The following is a 23,106-nucleotide window of genomic DNA, read 5'->3' as shown; positions in this document are numbered from 1 at the left end:
AACATCTCTAAAATCCACAGAGACCACCAAACTCCTTGTACACGCTCTTATCATCTCTAGTCTGGACTACTGTAACATCTTCCTCCCTGGTATTCCATCAACCGGACTCTCTCCTCTACAATCTATTATGAATGCTGCAGCCAGACTCATCCATCCTTCCCACCACTCCTCCTCTGCTGCCTCTCTGTTTAGTTCTCTTCATTGGCTTCCATTTCACCTCAGAATTAAATTCAAGCTTCTGTGTTTTGCTTTCAAATCTCTCCACAGTTCTTATCCCACTTGCCTCTCTTACCTGGTAGAAAAATACCCCCAAAGCTGCTCTCTTTGCTCCTCCAATGACCCACAACTGACTTCCTCACTCATAACTTCATCCCATGCATGGCTCCAAGACTTTTCCAGAGCTGCCCAGACTCCCTGGAATGGTTTTCCTCATCCTATTCGACTTGTTCCTACTTTGTGCTCATTTAAAAAAGCACTCAAAACCCACCTTTTCAAACTTGCCTACCCGTTTTTTTCTGTCTCTTAAACCCTCACTACTACCCACCATTCCATAGTGTATACTGCTTTCCCACATCCTAAATTATAAGCTCTTCTGGGCAGGGTCCTCTCTTCCTCCTGTGTCACTGTCTGCATCTGTCTGTCATTTACAACCCCTATTTAATGTACAGCGCTGCGTAAAATGTTGGCGCTATATAAATCATGTTTATTATTATTAATAATCATATTAATAATAATATTATTATTAATAATAAAATGAAAGCTCTGAATACATGTTTCCTGGAAAAGAACATAATAAATATCCACCATTATTTTTGTTTGTGCCACTTAAAGCAGAACTAAACTAAAGTGATTTTTTGTCCATCTTGATTGCTGATTGGTGGTCCTGATTGCTGCATGCACAGCTCAGTCAATTTTGACGGATGGTATAGCGATCAGGTACATAAGAATATATTGCCTGTTCCTTTCTGCAATAAAGCCCTGACTGATGCCAAACAAATTTTTTAAAGAGGAACTATAGTTCTAGGTTTTTGGTTTGTAATGTGCTTAGTGGTTGGTCTGCAAACCCCATGTCCTATATTGACATAAAACAGGAGAAACCACTGAGCACAGTGGAACACCAGAAATTAGACACTAGTGGAAATTTTGGGTTCTGCAGAGTCTTCGGGCAGATCCTTCTTTCTAATATAGTTTAGATCAGTGACATAGGCAGGGGAAGTACACTTTTAATTTTCATTAATTAAAAATGGCAGTGGAGAACCACCATTCCACTCATGCAAATGAACAAGACCTGTCTTCACCCTTCAGTACTTGTCAGTCAACCCGTAAATGCAGCTCGCCAACTGCTAAAGACTTCAGATTGTGATCATAGAAAATCCATTGCTTTTTGAGGATGCTTTTTTAAAGAAGCAAAATAGATTTCTGATATACATTCAGTAGTACAATCTTTACATTTCTAGCATAGGCATAACAGTTTCCTAACCCCATGTTAACAGTGTAAAGGTATCAATGTATTATTATCACTATTATTATTATGGAATAAAATAGCACAAGCCTGTACAGAAGACAAAAAAAAATCTATTTTTATGCCAACATCAAACATGAATAAACAGATATACATCACCAACAAGCAATAGAATGTGCACAGCACATGTTTAATGATTACAGAATTAGATACATTCACAGAGTAGTCACTGTTTTACTGTCACATCTGATTCTCAGTTGCAAAGCTTCCCCAGCAGGTTAAGACGGGGTTAGGAGCTGAAACAAGTCAATGGCAATTTTTCTTTTGTTAGTAGGACAACAGCTGAGGACATATTTTAGAAGGCACTGGGAAGCATTGAAGAAAATGAGATAGGGATTTTCAGGGGATCACAGCAGCCTATAAAAGTGTTGGATACGTTAGATTCTTATCACTCTGAAACCAGAAAAACTCGACACCTGTTGAGTGTAACAGCTAATCACTCTATACAATATGTTTTGCTTCTGTTGTCTTATGTACCTAAATCTTAGGTATTTTGCTTCTGTTTTGTTAATTAAATCTGAACCAAAGCCACTTGCAACATTATCTTTGAAATTGGGAAAGCATGGTGTTAAGAATAATAAAGAACAGAGAACTTATTAAAGAGTTCCTGTTGAAAACTGATACTTAGCAAACTAAATGCAGACAGAAAATCTGTATTAAGAGTGCCTACAAAACCCAAGGACTCCAATGGGCAGAGATAGCAATGGTATGGATTGGGATCCTTCTGGGCCGCTCACAGCGCCATCCCTCCACACACCTCCTATCCTTATGTCATCAGCATTTTTCTCATTACTAGTTTACACTAAAAGCTGCTGCTTGCTGTAATTAATTAGGTGCTGATCAAATAGGACTTTTCATATGCAGTTGAAAAACAATGATGTTATATAGAAAATGTGTTTTTCTACAACTTTTACATCCATATCTAAGGAAAGTGCATAAGGAGAAGAATCTTCACTTACTGTTTTGCGCAATGAATCCTCAAGGCAAAAGCACCGAGTGTAGCTTTGCTGCTTGGACTTTGCAGGCCAATCTATCAGGTTGGTGTTCTGCACATTTTCTACACCCTCCACATTGCGTCTTGTCTTAGAAGCTTCAGGATTGCACTGAATAAGGCATGGGTACAAAAGTAAATTTACTGTGATATTTTCCTGAAGCCATTCATAATATTCAATACTGCCTTCAAGTGTTTAGACTCCCTTACACCCAGTGACCAGCCTGATGAATTTCTACTATGCCCGACTGCTTCAGCAAGTTAATGTAAATCAACCAACAGTCAATAGGAAACTCTAGAATGTTTGCAATAACAATTGGCTTAGTTGACAGAGCTATCCGTTTATTATTAATGGCTGAAATGGCTGCTAATAGCTTCTTGTTGGTAATGAGTGCTCTTTGCCAATTTATATTAGCCTGTCAAAGCCGGCAGAGGCGGGGGTGGTTTGGGCAAGATGGAAGTGTAGTGGATCAGTGCTGTATCAGGCAAAGAATGGGTATTCCTGTTTGTAAAATGAATTATATTGCAGCTAACCAGTTCTTGGATATGATCACTTTTTTTGCTTTCAGCAGTGAGCCAATGAAGTTATTAACAGATATTTTACTAATGCTTGATCAATCTAAAATACTTTCAATAAAATAAAAAAGGTAGGTAGAAGCTCAAAGGTTTAAATGATGGTAAAACTTGGAAAAAAATAACAAGGTAGAAGGGCAATGTATCTAGGTATGGACCTAAGGGGATCTGCTTATGGACCTGGGCTGAAACATAGAGCCACTGTGGCTCATTTGGCATTTTCAATATCCTTATGTTTGTGTCTTTTACATCTCCTTTTCTAGAAATATCTACATGCTGCTACTTGTAATGGTCACACCTTCTACTTTGTAAAGGATAATGTAGACAACTGATCAAAAAAATGTGATTGCCATGAAATTAAAAAAATAATACTATACAGATATATAAACAGAGAATGAAGCACAAAGACATCTCTTCCAAATTGAAACCTTAGATTTGGTATCACAAACATTTTTTTCAAATAGTTAAAATTCAAGTATACTTTATGACACAACAATTAAAAAAATAGAAAATAATAAACATTTAAAAAAAGACAGATATACAAGACCAATCACATTGTGATCACAATATTTCTTGGAAAATGTTCAGGACCTTAATAGATCACAAGAGTAACTGATTAAGTAGGCAGATGACAATATCTGATGGTCACCATTTCTCAATTTAGATTATTCTTCAAATGGGATGTGGCTATACTAGCTGTATATTTTTTATTCTCCATTACAATGTAAGTATACATTATATGTATAATATAAAATATAATATAAATATAGGTATATATTTACCCCAGAAGGGAGGATCTCACAGCAGCCCTCCTGCATAGCCATTTGGGGATCACAATATATAAGGAACTTCTGGATGTCAAACTGTAAGAAACAATAAAAATGTACAGTTAAATAAAAAATATTATATATATATATATATATATATATATATATATATATATCACTTTAAATTTAGAACTTACTTGAACAGGGGATCCAGTCACCATGTCCAAGCCAATAAAAGTGTGTCCTTCATTGGATACAGCACCCCTGGGCTCAATAGGTTTGCTGGATATGTAGTTACAGTCAATATGAATAGACACAACCCTCTCTCGTACACTTAGAACTATTTTATGCCATGCATTGTCAAATAAGGAATATACTCCATGTCCAGTGAATGTACAACCAACAAAGTCTTTGTCATGGCCTTTGGCTTGAAAATCCAGACTTCTGTCTTTTCCATTGAGTGATAAGGAGATCTGTGAATAAATGTATAGTGACGGGTATAACAATAGCATAATGTGAATTATCATCTGACATGGAAAGAATACAAGTAAATACCTGCACACCACTTATCCCTGAAACTTGAAGTCTAACAGTATTTGACCATTTCCTTTAAAAAAAACTAATAAATATCTTAAAAGATGCTACTGCAATATATAGCAGTAGCTATGGAGTAAAGAATATGTAAGTCATTTAAAATAGTTAGAATGAACTACCCCTTAAATTTTCAAGTGCAAGGTAGGAAAAGATGCTAGCACGTAGTTTCAATTTTTCACGTTTCATCTTTCAAAACATACATTTTTTTCTCCAATACTCAGCCACAACAGTGTGACAATCCGCGTGGTGTTAACATCATTGTGTACAAAGCTTTAACTTGATTAATCATTAAGATTCAGTGGATTGACATTTCTCAAATTGCTGCTGAACTATAATTATTCCTTGTACTATTTCTGATCCATCATTAGAAAAATTTTATTTCATGTTAATAATGTGTTTCACATAGGAATCAATAATATCTATTTTAGCTTCACACTGTGCTTATTATCCTGTGCAATATTTTGAGGAAATGTTCAGACAGCTGATGTCTCATGATCATATTGATATTTTAAAGGGCAATGATAGTGTACTTCAGTGTCACTGTTGTAGCAATTACCCAAAAATATTTTTGGCTTTTTATTTTTTTTTTTACATTGATTGTTCCACATTCTATTGGATGACAGCTGTTTATATTTTCATAAATTATTCAATTTGGTTTTAGGGATTTGTAGATTCTCCCTCCAATGGTTGTCTGTATTCAAGGGAGTCAGCACATGAATACTCAGATAGGATCCATTAGTCACATTTAGGATTTGTTCTTTTAAAGCAGAAAGCAGCACATACCGTACTTAATGTTTATACAGCTGAAAAAAATATGGTGAAACTTGCATCTGGAAACGGTACAAAATAGCTACTGGGCTGCTTTACTAAAGGAACTCACACTTCAATTATCCAACCATTTGTAGATAAAATAGGTAAAGAGGAATTCTCAATTCTTTTAGTATTTTATCATCCATATGTTTCTTTTAATATAGTTGGATATGTAAATATATGTTTGGAATCAGCTTTTAAAAAAGCCAACAGGAATGGATATCATACCTGTGGGTATCCCATCCGGTCACTTATCTGAAAGAGGTACCAATCTTCATCAGATGTCTGTTTCTTCAGTAACAAGGTCACGACCAGAGTGAATTCATCAGGTAACCCGAGAGGAAACACCTGTCTGAGGTGGCATAACAAAGAATATTTCTCAATATTGGGCAGACTTGGTCCTTAACATGATGATTCAAGGACAGGGTATCTGTTTTGGTCTGCAAATGTGCAAAAGTGTGCTCCAAATGTTTTTATGAAGGTCAGCTCCATTAGAACGATTTACCTTCAGTTTCTGGCTACAACATTCTCTAGACTAAAAGTTAGGGGAACAGCAACACAGACACAGAATTACTTTTTTTTTTAGTTGATATGGGAATTCTAGAACCCGTCAGCTTTTTATCTCTGTCTGTGTTGATGTTGCAGATTTTCCCTCACTGTCTGGCAATAATGTTATCAGCAAGACTGTATAGAGAATAAATCTCTATACAGCCTTTCCCATTCTGACATACACTATAAAACATATTTTTCTGGAGTTTAATGTAAAGTATATCTATTAAGACTACATCTAAATTTTGTCCTAATCAAAGTCATGTAGACTTATGGCTGTCCAATGCATACTTAACAACACTTAAATTAAAGCACGCTAGTCTTTTCTACATTCCAATAAACAAAAAGCAGTGAGAGCATTTAAAGGCAAGCGGTGACTATTAACATATCTCTTGTAAAAGCAGATTTAATCCACACATACAGAAGCGTGTGTTCTACTGAGATTTATCGCTGCAGGTCTCTACTGAATATCCATTAACAGATCAAACTTCTTCTTCAAAAAAGTGAGATATAAAACAAGAAATGTGCAGACAGTTTGCACAACGCTGTCATTTTATTGGAACGGGTAGTCAAGGTTGGTGGTTTAATTACAGCTCAGAGAATAACTAATTACACTTGAAATCTCATTATGATGCCAAAAAAGAACTTGGCACTAACTGGGCCTCCAGCCTGTGGGGAATTCACTAATTTAATACAGCCACTCTTGGCCATGAAAGGGTTGATCGTGTGTGACAGTACCTTGATTATTATAATAACAAAGTCTTTTTGAACAGGACCTCAGGCCATTGTGGATGCAAAGAGTAAATACAAGCAAGAAAGTCACTTTTATGGCTCAATCCCAGAGTGCCTTGGTGTGTCCTGAATTAACCTCAGAAATATATGGACGCTTACAAGGCACATTTAGCCCTTCCACCTCTTGTTCTAAGAAGGCTATTAAAAGCAGACACTATCGAACTGTTATGTATTCCCTACCCTAGCTTGTCTCAGAGCTTCAACATACTCATTAAAAAAGTGCTACAAATGTATATTTTAGCATTTTATATTTGCTACCTATATTATGTTTGGAATGATATGGATGTCAAGAGAGCAGACTAAAAAACATGTTTACATTTAGAAAAAAGTTCTGTCAATATGGCATAATAAAAATGGCTTATGATAACACAGAGTGGCCATTTTCTACATGATGTCATCTGCCATTTTCATGGCGACATCATTTAAATCAATACGCTCCATTCCCCCAGTGTAGACTTTTCAGATCCTTTATACATCCAGTCCAGGACCATCTGGGAAGTATTCCAAGATTTGAAAAAAAATGAAAATGCGTGCAGTTCTCCATTGTGTAATATGTTGGAGAGGTGCCTAGGCTAATACTTCTCTCGAGGATCACATTTCAGGATTAGCAAAGGTTTTACGAGATGCTGAAATAGCTGCCTTCAGGGTTTACACCTAAAGAATATCAATCATTAGAGGTGCCATATCACTTGGGAGAGTATAAGGTGGGGCATGATTAAAACTGTTTCAAACGACGTAGGTGGACGTAGGTTAATTGATCATAAAGTACGACTAATAAATCTACTCTGGGAGTTTCTTGAATACCTGCTGCTGCTTCCTACAGCAGAATATCATAATTATTATTATGTGGCACTTACACTGTCTGCTCCACAAGCCTGGCCCCTCCTAACCGCATGATCAAAGGTCCTTTGGGGTTCCGAATCTTCTTTACAGAACTCATTTTCTGGAGAGAAAACCTCCTGATCAAATTGAAGCCTGGAAGAAAAGCGAAAAAAAAATTTCTTCCATTTATCAATATTTTAGCACTTGTCTTGCTTAAATGAAACCAATTTCCTTAAAAAGGAAACCTAGTAAGCCTCAAACTGTTGTCATTTCGGTGTCTAGTTTTATGTGCTGACTCACAATCAGTATGCCTCAGCTAACATTACTAAAACAAATTAATGTCTCTCTGCAGGGCATACATGTCAAGACAACGCTGCTCTCATCTCATAATATTACTTCTATCTATCAATGTTTCAAGGAACGCTCCCCTTATGTACACAAGGCAGCGTCAGAAAGCAAAACAAATTGCATTTAAAAGTTTCCAGTATACAAGAGAAATTATTTACTTGGCTGTTTAAGGGAATTACCTTGCGGTAGAAGAAGAAAGTATTAAAAAACTGCATTAAATATAGATATTAAAAATGAGATAATCAAAAAACAAGAATGTTATGATTTCTGTATGTTTACTCCTTCCAAGAAAAGTTGCATTTAGCAGTATGACGCATCTTTTAGCCTTTTGGGGAAGGGGACGGCTAATAGTAGACTGGAAAAAATGTGAAGCAGGGAATAGGAAATATTTATTTTTCTGAAAAGCTCAACTGTGTTTAGGCAGAAATAATTCAATACAAATTGAAACATTTCTTATAAAGATTTTTTATACAGTAGTTGCTCAAAAATACATTTAAAATATGGAAATTCACTTAAAACACCCCATGGGCCATATTTGACCAGTAAATACATGTGCAGTCAATTGAGCTACAATTTGTGTCTGATCTATTAAAGCTCTCCAAGACTGGAGAAGATAGATCATTATGGGTGATCCAGCAAACCTGGAATGCATTTCTTCAAATCATTTGCTATTTTTGGCAAATGTATTCATTCTTGAACCAGATCCATTCCAGGTTTGCTGGCTAACCAGTTCATCCAGACCCATAGTCTATCTTCTCCAGTCTTGGAGAGCTAAATAACATTGAAATAAAATAAATCAATCCCTTTCTACAATACAGATCTCCAAACAAGATAAAGAAGAAATGTCCTATGTTTCCTGAACCATAAAAGGGTCTTCTGACTTTTTTGAATATCTCATTACACTCCTAATGTTCTGTAACTAAATTTAGTAATCAGTCTCTAGGGACACATGGAAGACAAACAAAATACTCAAACTTAGTAAATATGAGGTGTGGTGTAAAACCCTTCACTATGTTGCCCTAGGTTGTGGACTTTGAATTCCCTTTGATAAATGCTGTGAATAATCTCTCATAGGCTTTTAAAGGTAGTGAGCCAGACTTTTTTCAAAGAAACCCGTCATTGAAGAATTTTTATCCCCTCCCACAACCTGTTGCTCATATAAATTCCCTGACATGTATACATATCTTGCAAATATCTTTAACTGCCCTTTGATTGTAGAGTTGTAGCAAACCATACTTAATATGTAAAGAAATCAGATGAATAATGTATCCAGGTAAAAAAAATCCTGAATATATAGTATATTTGACTATCATCTTTTCTCCTGAATTGGCCTATTTTTGTTATCTAGATGGAATTTACCCTATTTTTCATAGGGCCACTATTTTTCATAGGGCCACTTTCCTAGCTCATCAAGGTGATATGTATGTTGCACATCAAATCATACATCGGTGCGGGAACTTCGTAACTGTTCCACTGTTTCATTTGTTCTCAGTGAGGAGATCCCACAATCCCCATCTTCTGTGTCTGCTGGTAAATTGTACACGTTACCCTATTTTATGTGATCATGTTCTCATCCTTGGGTCCTGTACAACCACTACCTATTACTAAACAACAAAACAAGTTACCATCTGATCAGAAATCCTATACAAAATTTTTTACAAAATTCTTCCATTTCCATTGCTGACCAGTATAGAGCAATTTAGGGCAACAAGTGACAGAAATCTATGGGCTTCCAACCCTAGCCCCAAGCTGAAACTATGCTGCTGTGTTGTACTGTGTGTCAATATTCCCCTGTTTGCCTTTACTAAAATTCTGTGTAATCTCCTATAGAATTACCAGAATATTCTCTACAGTATTAGTTGTAGGCCATAAGAAGTATATTTTCTGTAAAGTCCCCTGCAATCACATTGAAACTTATATATGTTAAGGATTGATTGGGGTAAGAATTATGATATTGCTGTTTTTTTTATTGTTATACCAGGGCTTATGTTGACAAAAAGCAGCATAGATGTTGTAGCAACATCACCAGCTGCTGCATTCCAGGAACATCCGAATATACACAAATAGGGAATGGGGTGACTGGTGCAATTCAGGATTGTGGAAGTATAAAACATGGAGTAAACAAAAGATATGCATTGCTTTAGGCCTGTATACACCTTCAGTATTTATTTCAGTTGTGTCTAGAGTATACAGTCAACCTGAATACACCATTGTACATGAATACCACCTTTGTTCTAAATCAATATTTCATTTTGACCCTAATTCAAATTAATTTATAGTGAGCTAAGAGTTACTGACCTCTATGTTAGTAATTTTTGACATTTGATTCTTGTATTTGTTTTCATCATTGATGTAGTGGTTCTTTAGCAATTACATAGTTTCATTAAATCAGGTAAAAAAATATAAGACATTTGCACACAGGAAAAACAATACGTCTGACACCTTACTACCTTTTACTTGGCATCAAATAATTTGTGCCAAATGGCATAAACCTTCGGAGATAATGATCTACAGCAAGACTAAAAAATACAGTTGGAAGCCAGCCTCAGGCAGCAAATAATGTTGTTGGTTAGCAGAGAACACTTGCCTTTGCAAAGATACATACATCACAGTATGTCACCTTCCAGACACCTACAAATAAGCTGCTGAGACTCCTACAGAACATTTGCAAGAGAAAAAGCTGAAAGGAAGAAATAAGGCACAGAAGGGGATACAATTCTGACATATCAGCTTTACATTGCAGAAATGAGCAAACAATTTAGAGATGTGGCAAAAGGAAGACGGAATATTAGCAAAAAATACCAGCGGAAAATAAACTGCCTATAAGTGCTGCAAATCACATGTCGCAGGTAAATACAGTTTTAGGTCAGGAACACTTGCGCTTCACACATACCCGTATTATTGCTTGTGCTTGATTCTTCTGTTAAGCTCAGTCCTTCGCTCTGTAATGTTGGGCACAGGTCACCTGCAAAAGTGTTAGAGCTTAACTCTAGGAAACCACTCAAATACACAAAATACATTTTAAGACATGTTTTTATGTGCAAAAAAGTTTAAAAATTTATATAGCTCTGCCACTGTATAATTCTGCCTAGCAGAGGAGTGAATCTGACTTTTTTTTGTTGCAGTTTTCTATTTTTTCTACAGGTCTCCTTCCAATCCTGGCTGTGTGACTGGCCAGTGAGCAGAGAATCAGCATATTGATTAGCTCATCATCCTACTATTACTTTCTATTAGTATGCTGCTTTCACTTCATCACAACTGATCCGGTCCTTCTGCTGTCTTTCCCCTCCCCTATTAAGAGGCTAATGCAAAGTAAAATTCTGGTACTTTTATTGCTTTTAGGAAAGCATTTATTATTACAAAGCTACATTAATATGTATCTTTTATATCTGCCTAGATTCTAGTTTTAAACACCATGTCCTCAGGTTGTACCAGAAAAGGAGAATTATGATTACATACCTCTAATGAATGAAAATTGGACGACATTTCTAACCAGAGGCTAATGTGCCTGCTAATAATGTAGAAAATGTGGACAGATTATTTGTAATATCTAAATGGAGTTTAGTGTATTTCAGTCATATTGGTTTTAATTGGAAAAAAAATCCCCATCTATAATTCCAAGTTTAGCAAAAATGATTTTTATTCACATTGACATACATTTACAAGCATACTTTGATACAAACCCTTGTTGCAAATGTACAGTATTACAGTACAGGAATTAAATTATTAGTTTTTTTTAATAGGTCAGATCTTGTCAGGCTGCCAGCCTTCTAAGAAAAGCAACCAGTAAGTTTTTCCAAACTGTTCGAAGTCAATTAAAACAAGACCTAACAATTAAAGCATTATGGTGATCTTTTATGGTGAATAACTGCACACTACCAGCAGCTAGAGAGGTCAGAGGTTGATTGTTGTAAGGTTCTTTTACAGCATGTTAGGATTATGTAAGTAGCTTTAGTCCATATTTTGAGCACAGGTACACTTGAAGCATCTACTACAGTATCTAGTGTAGCACTTTTCTTCCTTACCCGCACTACTCAGCGTTCTCATTCATGGTCTATTATGTAAAAGGGCAGCAGTTGTGTTTGCATTGGGCTAACCAGAAAGTTACACAAATCAACCACCTAGCAGCCCTATGATCTTCTGCCCTTTTGACCTGTCTATGGTGGCCCAAGTTTAAAAAGTGGGTCTGAGCAGTGTCTTAAATTCCTATTTGGTAGGTAAATGCTTCCAGGTTAAGAGAAGAGGAATACAATAGTACAATGATGGCAGCAGAGGGGAAATAGACCTGTAAATGCAATTATTGTTTGACTATGGTGAGAAGGAACAGGGAGGAATGCTAAAAGGTTAAAATATGTTATTGCAGACTTATCACTAATGTTCAATAAATTATTTCACTTTGTGGTAAATAAAGTAAATGTGTAATTAATACATTTATTCCATTTTTTAGAGACAGTATGAAGGCAAAGCAGGTGCTTTTAGTATGCATTTGCTTGAAGTTGCTTAAGGGAACATTCAAAGAGCCCTCAGAGATGCATTTAACCTTCTTCTAAGCTGCATTATCCTGCATCAAGCTGCTTTTGTTTTCCTATTGACTTGTAATGGAATAAAAGCAGTTCTTATGGGCATAAATGCCTGCATATGCCATGGAATAGTCCACTGGCTCTATGTATGTAAGATTTCACATACACAAAGGATATACTTTTTTTTAATTTTGGTTTCAAATGGCTAGATAGCTTTGAGGTAAAGGTACATTGTCCCCTTACTGATGTTAGAACTTAAAACAGATGGTTTAAATAGAAAATAAGTTCTTCCAAGTTTGCATTGTTACTTCAATAATTAGATCACTTAATGATCCACAACATTAGACATCTCTTTGGAGCTTAGTGTATCTACATTTGCTTCAAGAGCAGACACAACATTTGGCTTCTCACATGCCTTAGCTAAAGAGAGACATGTGCCATCAGGGTTTGGGTTGCTGTTAATGGATCATGCAACATCCTTTCAAATGCATTTTGCTTGCATTGAAAATTAGATTAGGCCCCCTCACAGATCACTGACAGTTTATTGATAGGTGCATTTGGCCTGAAGATGACCTCAATCTGACTAGTACCTCCTTCCAAGATGCATTACTTTCATTAAACTGCTTTTTCATTGACAATGTATGTTGAAAGAAAAAATTCAAATGTGAACAAAATCCATTTTTTAACATGTATTTCCTAGTCCTGACTGTAATAAAAAAAAAAAGAGTAAAGATACAAAAACCATCACATTGCCTTTAAACTACAGACAGTTATCATTTTTGTGTTTTCTTAAGCCAGTGCTAACTTTAGTACAAAATATTTATTGCAATAATATTTTTGGTGTTTATAATATTAGATTTTATCATAAATCAAAGCAAAACATTCTCTGAAAATTAGGCAACAGAAATGACCAGGAAAAGCTTTTTACAGCTCTTGGATGCTTGACATAATACGGATTAGTTAGAAAGCATTTTCACTATTTATATTTTGCTGTTTAGAGGTTTGACTGGAGGGGCTTTAGCTTTTCAGTTAAGTGTTTTAGTTAGCCAAACGACTTTCCAGAAGCGTATCAGAAACAGCTGAAATCTTTATCACACGCTTATATGTTGTCTATCAAAAAGGAATACTATTAAAGAAGATATACCATTCAATGGACATAGAGGGTAGGGTAACCCTTTGGATAGAACTAAATCTGTGGTCCCTTAAAAGAATAGCTGTGAGCTTTTATTAATACATGCTTATGCAAGTATGTTATTGCCCTTAACATAGTTGGACATGGTTGGCCATTTGGTTGAGTCCACCAGAAGAGAAGAGGTGTGTTTAGTACAAGCCTCCAGGAAACCAATTTGGACTTGTAGTTTACCCTACAGACTTTAGCTCGTTATTTATTTTCCCTTGGGAGCTGCCTTAAATTGCTCACCTCAGTACTGCCCAAAATATGTGACATTCTGTTTTGCAATATGGCTTGTGCAAAACAAAACATATAATTGAACACCTACATTGGGTCTTTTCTTGGCACACTGCATTTTTTACACTGCATTTCAAGGAAGCATAAGAGTTCTGATGTGAATGCTGTGCTGGGCTTAGATAATGCGGGAGTATGGGTACTTTAAAAGCTTCTGCAAAGGGGTGTGTGTGTGTTAACAATTGGAGGATTCACTTATAAAAAGCACATTTAACTCTAGCTCTAATGAAAATGTTTTCTATAATGCTATAACTATAAAGTATATGGTGTAGAAATACAGCATCTGCTACGGTATATAGCGTAGAAAGAGAACATTTTATGGTAACTGGTGTTGAAACACTATTTATCATCTGCTACAGTATCTAATGAGGAACTACATGATGCAGAAATAAATCTGCTTCAATGTCTCTAAAAGAACTAAGGAACATACCCCTAGTCTTGTGTAGAAATATCTGCTACAGTAGTAGGTGAAGAAGTACATCATCTACTAAAATTGTGTGGAGACTCCTGAATATGTCACAGTATCTGTTACAGAAAAATATAATGCAGTGTCTTGTGAAGAACTACATCATACGCTACATTGTCTACTGTAGATCTTTATTATTTGTGTATTGAGTGTCTGGTGTGGAACTATGATATTTGCTACAAATCGGGGGGTGTCTGTGTTCATTGTATACTTTGTGGTAGTTTCATTCAATTGGACTTGTTATTCTAATTTTGAAGACATTTTGCAGCTCTCCAAGCTGCTTCATCAGTTTTACCAGAGTGGGAAATACCCCAGCATTTATATCCTTACAGCACAAATGTTTTAAACCAGTTTTTCTCAACCAGGGTTCCTCCAGAGGTTGTTAGGGGTAGCTTAAGCAATAAGCAGGTCAGTTTCACATATACCAATATTCTTTTTTGACATCTGTAAGGGCGACAGCCTTCCCATATCTGTAAGTGTGACATTCTTTACATTGGTCAACATTGTAGGAGGCATTCTTCCCACTGACCACCACACTAATCTACTGTGAGTTGTGGATATATTAATTATAGTAGAGGTTCCCTTATGACCTTATTAAGCAGTTCCTCACATTAAAAAAGGTGAAGAAATGCTGCTTTAGTCCAATCTCCATGAATTATAAAACTACTGTTTGTTGACTGTCCAAGACCAGGAGGTGTGAAATTTCTTGAGCCACCCTGTCCAAATAACAAAATCCTATCCTTGGTATCTGGAAGTCTGAAGGTGTTAAAACTTTGAAATACATAGCCACATTGTTTTCAAAACACCAGGGTACACATGGTAAAAGTGCATTATAGGTGGGATACAGATAGTGTGGATGCCCCCCACCCCTGTTTGTTCTAATTTAATGGCCTTTTTCATGCTGATGAAGTGTGTAGGGTAGAACTTTGGTATCTACAACATCTGGTACAGGAGAATAGCATCTGCCGCAGTGTGTGGGATAGAAATATATCATCTAATAATCATCTATAATGATTATCATCTAATAATGTTTGTGGTGTAGAACTATGACATCTGCTACACCATCCGATGTGGGACAACAGCATTTACCACAGTGTGTGGTACAAAACTACAGCATTTGAAAAGGTGTATGGTGTACAAGTTTTATATTTGCTACAAAATCTGGTTTAGGGCAATACCATTTCCCCCAGTGTATGATGTACAACTAAATCATTTGCTACAATATCTGGGGTAAAGAATCTGCCACAGTGTGTTTTATGAATATATAACAATTGTTAGTGTGTGAAGTAAAAATACAGCATTTGCTGCAAAATGTCTTGTGGAACTAAAATACTTGCCACTGTGTTTTGGAGGCTTACAATATTCACTTGTGTTGGAAACTACTGTCTGGTGTACAACTATCATAAGATAGAGTGACCTGTGTAAATCTGCAAGACATTTGCAATTCCCTAAAGGACTGGATGACACCAGAGACAATTTCCCAGAAGCACAATGTCAAAACCTGTCATAAATTTTGCTTTCAGCTGAAGCAATAGTACTGCTCTCAAAATTAAACCCAATAATGGCAAGTTGGGGCTAATGCAAGTAAATAGATTTATCTCAGGAAATGCAACTGGATGGCAGCCACTCTCAGGTAACTTGGCTTGTTGGAAATACATATTTTAAAATGTATTTGGGATGTTATATTGTAGTCTATTTTTAACCACATAAAAGAGATTACAACATCCAGACACAAGGACCTATTTACACAAGTTTTGTTTAGTTCTCTTTTTCACAGTTTGTATCCTAAAAATTTCTATTTTACATTACATCCGGTTTATGAAAAACTTTTTCTAGGGCTGTGAATGCCGTATACTACAAAACATGGTTAGTACTAATTATAAACATATTCATTCTAATCAGTTTACAGCATGTTGCCTTTCCTCCTTCATACTAGACCACACTGCGTACATGCCCTGTGCTAACCTGAGCTGTGGTTTGCCACTGCTGCTATGTGCCCATTGGTGGCTAACCACACAGTTTTAGACTGAAAGTCCGAAAGTCCATTTAAAGTTTTTGTGGTTTATGTATATACAGTTTAAAGTACTTCTATTGTCCATCAGGTTTCTTTTACATGCACTTTGGACCTTCATTTTGTAAGATTGTTCTTGTTCATTCTGGTTATAACTCTGCAGTTTGTAAATAAAATCATTGACCAAAGTGGTCAATAGCAATTCTGTGTAAATGTGTTGCAGTTATTTGTTTTACCTGCGTACCCCGATGGTCTTCCACTCCCTGTGTCTCTTTATTTGTTATTTTATATTGTTTCATGAATATTGTTAAGTTGTACTATACTTCGTTGCTAAGACTATCATTTTCTCTTTTTTGTATTCTGATAATGTTGTGTTTTATTTCAAAAATGGCAATAAAAACAGATTTACCCAGTTCTGGGGACAAGTTCTGTTTTTGTTGAATACATTAGGTCTCAAACCTCTCAGCTAGTTGTGCAAATTATATTTTTTGTGGATAGTGCTATCCACTAGCAAGTGAAATAAAAATTAATAAAGGGGACACCAGATTTAATTTAAAACCCTTAAAAAACATTCAAGTTGTCTGAAAGACATTGAAATATCTTAATGCACTCAAGAACATGAAATGGTGGCATTTATGTGCATCATGAGTTTGTACATCATATGATCCTTTAGTAACATGGTTCCACTATTGTGCTCCACTTGTATCTGCTAATGAGCACACTAAGTACAATCACGCCTCCGCAAAGCCAGTCAGTCTTATTCTTACTTGCAGAGTCATTATTTATTCCCAGCTCTCTGAAAGCAGACACTTCCGCCTCCACAAAACTATTGAATCTAACTAAATGTGTAAAATTACAAAATCAGACTTTATAGTATTTGCCAGGTAAACAGGAGCCAGTGCAAGGCTTTCACAGTGTGAGAAAGGATGGTGGAACATCTTGTCTTAATATTTCAGATATTTTAAGAGCCTGTAAGGGGGCTGTGAGTTCTTGCTGTTCTTTTCATAGTTGTCAATATTCATTATAATAACTTCTTACAAAGGGTTTCAAAATCATTGCTAAATACTTTTGCATTCATCATTCCATAATTGGGCCAAGGCTGACAGGAGACAAATGGAAAAACGTGCTATTTTTTCTTATCCAATAAAATAAGTCAGCTTGAAGGTACCCCGTCAACAACTTAAAAAAACTGAAAAGTTACGTATTTTCAGTGGTTACTGTGGTTTATATGTTTATTATTGTGCAATGTGCTTAATGAAATTTTCAATATTCAAGGAAAGTTAATTCATTAGCCTACCACCTTCCTTTGTGCACAACATAGCCCTCTCCTTTACTGGGTGTCTGTAATTTTGGTACTCCTTGTGCTGGCCCAGTTCCTTCATCCCTCACTTGCCTACATACACTATTACATAATGGTCAGGGTAAGGGGTAAAAGGAAATGCTAGAGTTCTACTGAGTCTGTTAGGGCTACTGACATCACATTAAAGATAGTGGCAACCTGCAGCTGTTTGAGGTTATTTGTATGTTACCACAAGGGGGATTTATTATGGGTAAAAGGAATTTATAGGAAGCTATTTGTTGAAATCAATGGGCTGGCAACAGGGTCTCTTTAAAGTAGTGTACTGTCACTTGTAAAATGAAGAACTGAAAACGGTGGGCATATCAGGTCTGGGGTCTGTGTTACAAATTCTAGACACTTTGTAGAAATTAATAGTTGATTTACAAGGATATCCGGCATGCTATGTTACATGCTTAAAGATGATCCACTGTGATGGTGGATTTTGGGTGGGAAGATTTATTTTTTCTTTAATGTGGTCTGGGTGTGACAGTGTAGTATGAACATCAAATTAATTTCTCCGGGTGTGCCGTAAGGCTGAACTTTACTCCCTGAAAAACTTTATCATGGTTTTTATTCTTTGTTGTAGCAATAAAAGTAGAAACAAACAAAAAAATACAAAAAACTTTACCTAATTTTTTCTGTAATTATTTAAATTCTTAATATAATCAGAGACTTTGGCTGGTTTTGGAATTGAAAAAATTACATAAAAGTATTTTTTTTCATTTAGTTATAAAAATGAAAGGAATGCAAAGTTTAGTAAAGGTGTCAGTAGCTAACCGTGGATAAGAAGTTACAGTGAGGGAAAGAAGTATTTTATCCCCTGCTGATTTTGTACATTTGCTCCCTGACAAAGAAATGACCAGTCTATAATTGTAATAGTAGGTTTATTGTAGGTGTGAGAGACAGAATAACAACAAAAGAAGTCTCAAAAACCCAGTGCTCAAAAGTCAGAGCTTGATGTCCATTGTAATGAGTGAAATAAGTATTTGATCCCCTATCAACCAGCAAGATTTCAGGCCCCCAGGTGTCTTCACTGTATGCAGGTAACGAAATGAGATTAGTAGCACCCTCTGTAAGGGAGTGCTCCTAATCCAAGCTTGTTACAGTACCTGTATAAAAGACACCTGTCCACAGAAGCAATCAATCAGATTCCAAACTAGCCACCATGGCCAAGACCAAAGAGCTGTCTAAGGATGTCAGGGACAAGATTGTAGACCTACACAAGGCTGGACTGGGCTACAAGACTATCGCCAAGCAGCTTGGTGAGAAGGTGACAACAGTTGGCGCGATAATTCGCAAATGGAAGAAACACAAAAAACTGTCAATCTCCCTCGATCTGAGGCTCCAGGCAAGATCTCCCCTCGTGGATTTGCAATGATCACGAGAACGGTAAAGAAGCAGCCCAGAACCACAGGGGGAGAACCTGTCAATGATCTCAGGCCAGCTAGGACCATAGTCACCAGGAAATCAATTGGTAACACACTGTGCTGTGAAGGCCTGAAATCTTGCAAAGCCCGCACTGTCCCCCAGCTCAAGACAGCACATGTACAGGCCCATCTGCATGCAGTTTTCCAATGAACATCTGAATGATCCAGAGGAGAACTGGATAAAAATGTTGTGGTCAGATGACACCAAAATTGAGCTCTTTGGCATCAACTCAACTCGCCGTTTTTGGAGGAGGAATGCTCCCTATGACCCCAAGAACACCATCCCCACTGTCAAACATGGAGGTGGACACAATATGCTTTGGGGGTGTTTTTCTGCTAAGGGGACAGGACACCTTCACCGCATCAAAGGGACAATGGACGGGGCCATGTACCGTCAAATCTTGGGTGAGCTCCTCCTTCCCTCAGCCAAGACATTAAAAATGAGTCGTGGATGGGTATTCCGGCATAACAATGACCCAAAACACACGGCCAAGGCAACAAAGAAGTGGCTCAAGAAGAAGCACATGAAGGTCCTGGAGTGGCCTAGCCAGTCTAAAGGACTGGTTGACAGGGGATCAAATACTTTTTTCACTCATTACAATGCACATCAAGCTCTGACTTTTGAGCACTGGGTTTTTGAGGGTTCATTTGTTGTTATTCTGTCTCTCACAGCTACAAAAAAGCTACCATTACAATTATCGACTGGTCATTTCTGTGTCAGAGGGCAAATGTACAAAATCAGCAGGGGATCAAATACTTCTTTATCTCACTGTACATAGTTGTTCTCATGGAATAATGTTGGATGCTCAAGTATCATGTTCGTCTTCACTGACTCATGTCTTCACTGATTTATATATATAAAAAACTTTTAAGCCCCCTTCACACTATGCAGTTCCACAACAGTGCATTAGTGTATACATGGTAGTGTGTGGTGTTCTGGATGTTAATATGTGTCATGTTAAAGAAGCCAGCTCAACAGCGGGCTGTGAATGCACAGCAATGAAAGAAACAACAGTGCACCATAACTAAAGGCATATGCATTGTGCTGTGATTCAATATTGGTCTGCACCTACTGTGCTACTAATGCATTGGGAAACTTGAATGAATACAACTTCATATGAACAATACACATATTACACTTTTAATTGTTTTTTGAAAAAAAAATAAAGGTAAAAATGCAGAAGCGTTATTGGAAAAATTAGGTACACCCTTAACCTTTCCATAGGAATTAGGAGGGTCAGGCTGTGTATACATGTTCAATAATCCTCTGAGGCGATTAGCAGCCAGGTGCTGATAATCAAATGCTCTTGATCAACAAGTGTAAGTTTTAGCAGTTTTCCGGTCATTCAGGTGTGTGTCAAGACAACGTCAAGAAGGAAATATATCAGTAATGATCTTGAGGAAGTAATTATTGCTGTCCATCAATCTATGAACTGTAAGGTAATGTCCATCATTCTACAGGGAGAAAGATTATTTAGAAGTTGAAACATTCAAGACAGTTGCCAATCTTCCTAGGTGTGTATGTATCAGCAAGTGCACCCCAAGGTCAGAACATTCAATGCTCAGAGAAATTGTTAAAAACCCATAAGTTACATCTCAGACCAACTCAGTTAGCCAGTTAGTCAAAGCCTCTTCGCTTGTAACACGAGGTAACACCAACTCGTAACAGGAGGCAGCACCAATTAGGTTTGCAAAGTTGAATATGAAGAAACCACAACACTTCTGGAACAATGTCCTTTGAACAGAGGAGATGAAAGTGGTTATATCTGGCCATATTGCACAGAACTACGTGAAAACCAGACACAGCATGTCAGCACAAACATCCCATACCAACTGTCAAGCACGATGGTGGAGGGGTGATAATTTGGGCTTGGTTTGCAGCTGCAGGAAATAGTTGCTTTTTAATAATTGAATCCACCATACCTCCTCTGTATACCAAAGTATACTGGAGTCAAGTGTTAGGAAATTTATGTGACAGCTGAAGCTGAAATTAAAACTTTTATTTTGTTGTGAATGTATGTTACACTTATGTCATTAAGGTAATGAGCATGAAAATGCATATTACCGCAATGCATGGGTCTGAATAAAGCCTATAGTACTTTCAGATAACCTTATTTTAATTACCTCTCCCCTTGGTAACTAAATACTCCTGCAACTTAGCTAAGTAGGCAATGTGGTCCAGCAGCCCATACAATATCTGTTGCATCTTCTCAGAAAACCCTTCCTGCAAGCTCATCTTTTGCTGTACATTGACATTGCATTTCCTTGTCACTCAGTACTAGTATTACCACCACCACCACCCATATTCTGATTTCTCCTGCCTCTCAACACCCCTGATGCTGAACCCCATCACCCAAGACAATGGAAATTTCTGTCTTTCTACGCCTCACCACTGCATACTCCACCACCTCTCCACATCTCACTGCTCCCCATACTAGTTACCTTTTCAGGGACATGCAGAGAAGAAGAAAGGCTGAGTCTGGAGTTTTTGGATCTACCTACTTCCCTCCCCCTAAAGGCTTAAAAGATTTTCTGTGAGATTTATTGTTACTGCTGGGAGACTGGGAAAGGGCTCTTAAAACTGAGTCTCCCTGGTTTTGCTAAGTAATTAGTTCTCCAGCCAGTCAATCGGAGAGACAAGATGTTATTATTAACTCACTCACCACCTTTATTATAAAAGAATCCGTACAAGTGGCAACCATCATGTAGAAGTCTAACATCCAAATGTATTCTTTAATTTTTTTTTTCTTTCAAGCTAAGCGTTTTATATGGAATAGAATAGAACTATATCCGACTCCTTCCTCCTAAACTGTATTACACATTTTATATTATCATTTTAACAAATAATGGGATAACATTAACACATTTTCAATCAACCTTTTCTTTTTGAACATTTCCCCATTTTATATCTGACATGATCATTGGGCATTTTCTGTAGTTGCTGAAAATGTTTTCAGCTTGAAAAATGAATAGCCACCACATTTATAAATGTATTAAATATTTATTTGTGGATTTAGCTACACTAAAGTTTAACTGGCCCTGCATATGCTATTATTTCTGGACATTTTCCATAAACATGTCTGAGAATTAAATTACTTTTTATTAATGGTTCATATGGTACAAAATACAATACTACCAATAAAGTGTAAAGACACAATTGCCAAGTCCATCATTTAAAACGGCACAATGTATGAATTGCAAATGATCCAAGCTGATTTTTCAAAAGACATTTTACCAAATGCACAATGTTTATTGTTTGAATTACTTATTTTGCCATGTGCAATACATGATAGAAGAAAACACAGTGGTTCAGTAAAGTTCCATTTATTTACTGTATAGTCTGTGATGGTAATGGGTGACCTGAGGCCCTGCAGCTTCCCAGGGACTATAAACTTTAGCAAATGCTGGCAGGAAAAGTACTTGAAACAATATCGTATTCAAAAGCACTATATCTTCTACTGTGCAGTATGTATGATGTGCAAAACAAGAACAGTTGTTTAAACCCAAACACACTAAATATATTATTGCATGTTCCTATAATGTCAAAATAAAATTTTATTCTGTTTAATATGTGTTTCTGTTAGTCATACCTAGTGACCTTCCAACTAACCTGTCTACTCAAAGGTATTTTCTTTCCTAAGATGACAGCGCTTATTTACCCAAGTCAGCATTTTCATCCTTCCCTGTGCACGCATACATTAGACTAATACATGGAATGGTGCTAATGTGCAATATGGTGGTAGTTACCACAGATAAAATATGATGCTCAGCTACATCTGGATCATGCACACACAGCAAAGACAGAAAAATCAAACAAAGTAAAAGAGAAATTCTCTTTTAACAAAACTATATTTTTAAAGACATTATTGTTCTTTACACAACTATCCTTTTTTGAGAATTTGGATTAACTTTAAAGTAGCTTCATCACCGTGTAAAAAAAAAAAAGCTAGACAAGCAGCTCCTTTGGGGAGCTTTGGGAGTTTCTCCTATACAACACTTCCAGGTGTATTGAAAAGGCCGTCCTCCATATGAAAATTATTTCCACCACACCCAGAAATGTGCATGGGGGTTCTGGTTTATTTTCTTTTTACTTGGACACAGGGTCATTTT

The 23,106-nt window shown here is 36.7% G+C and overlaps 1 protein-coding gene across 5 annotated transcripts in view; it reads right to left on the bottom strand.

Annotated features, from left to right (window-relative positions):
- The window catches only part of COL16A1 (collagen type XVI alpha 1 chain), a 126,245-nt gene that overhangs the window by 96,510 nt on the left and 6,629 nt on the right, over positions 1-23,106 (bottom strand). For all 5 annotated transcript variants that reach the window (XM_072418620.1, XM_072418629.1, XM_072418647.1 and 2 more), the window contains exons 3-8: positions 10,662-10,733; positions 7,456-7,573; positions 5,486-5,609; positions 4,051-4,326; positions 3,869-3,949; positions 2,482-2,625 (exon numbers count right to left, since the gene is read on the bottom strand). In XM_072418620.1, the coding sequence (XP_072274721.1) occupies positions 2,482-2,625; positions 3,869-3,949; positions 4,051-4,326; positions 5,486-5,609; positions 7,456-7,573; positions 10,662-10,733 (815 nt within the window). The remainder of the gene's footprint in view (positions 1-2,481; positions 2,626-3,868; positions 3,950-4,050; positions 4,327-5,485; positions 5,610-7,455; positions 7,574-10,661; positions 10,734-23,106) is intronic.

The sequence above is a fragment of the Pyxicephalus adspersus genome, chromosome 1 (genome assembly GCF_032062135.1).
Source record: "Pyxicephalus adspersus chromosome 1, UCB_Pads_2.0, whole genome shotgun sequence".
In the NCBI taxonomy this organism is placed as follows: Eukaryota; Metazoa; Chordata; class Amphibia; order Anura; family Pyxicephalidae; genus Pyxicephalus; species Pyxicephalus adspersus.
The sequence above is the reverse complement of the archived record's forward strand: the minus strand, read 5'-3'. Positions and strand labels throughout refer to the sequence as shown.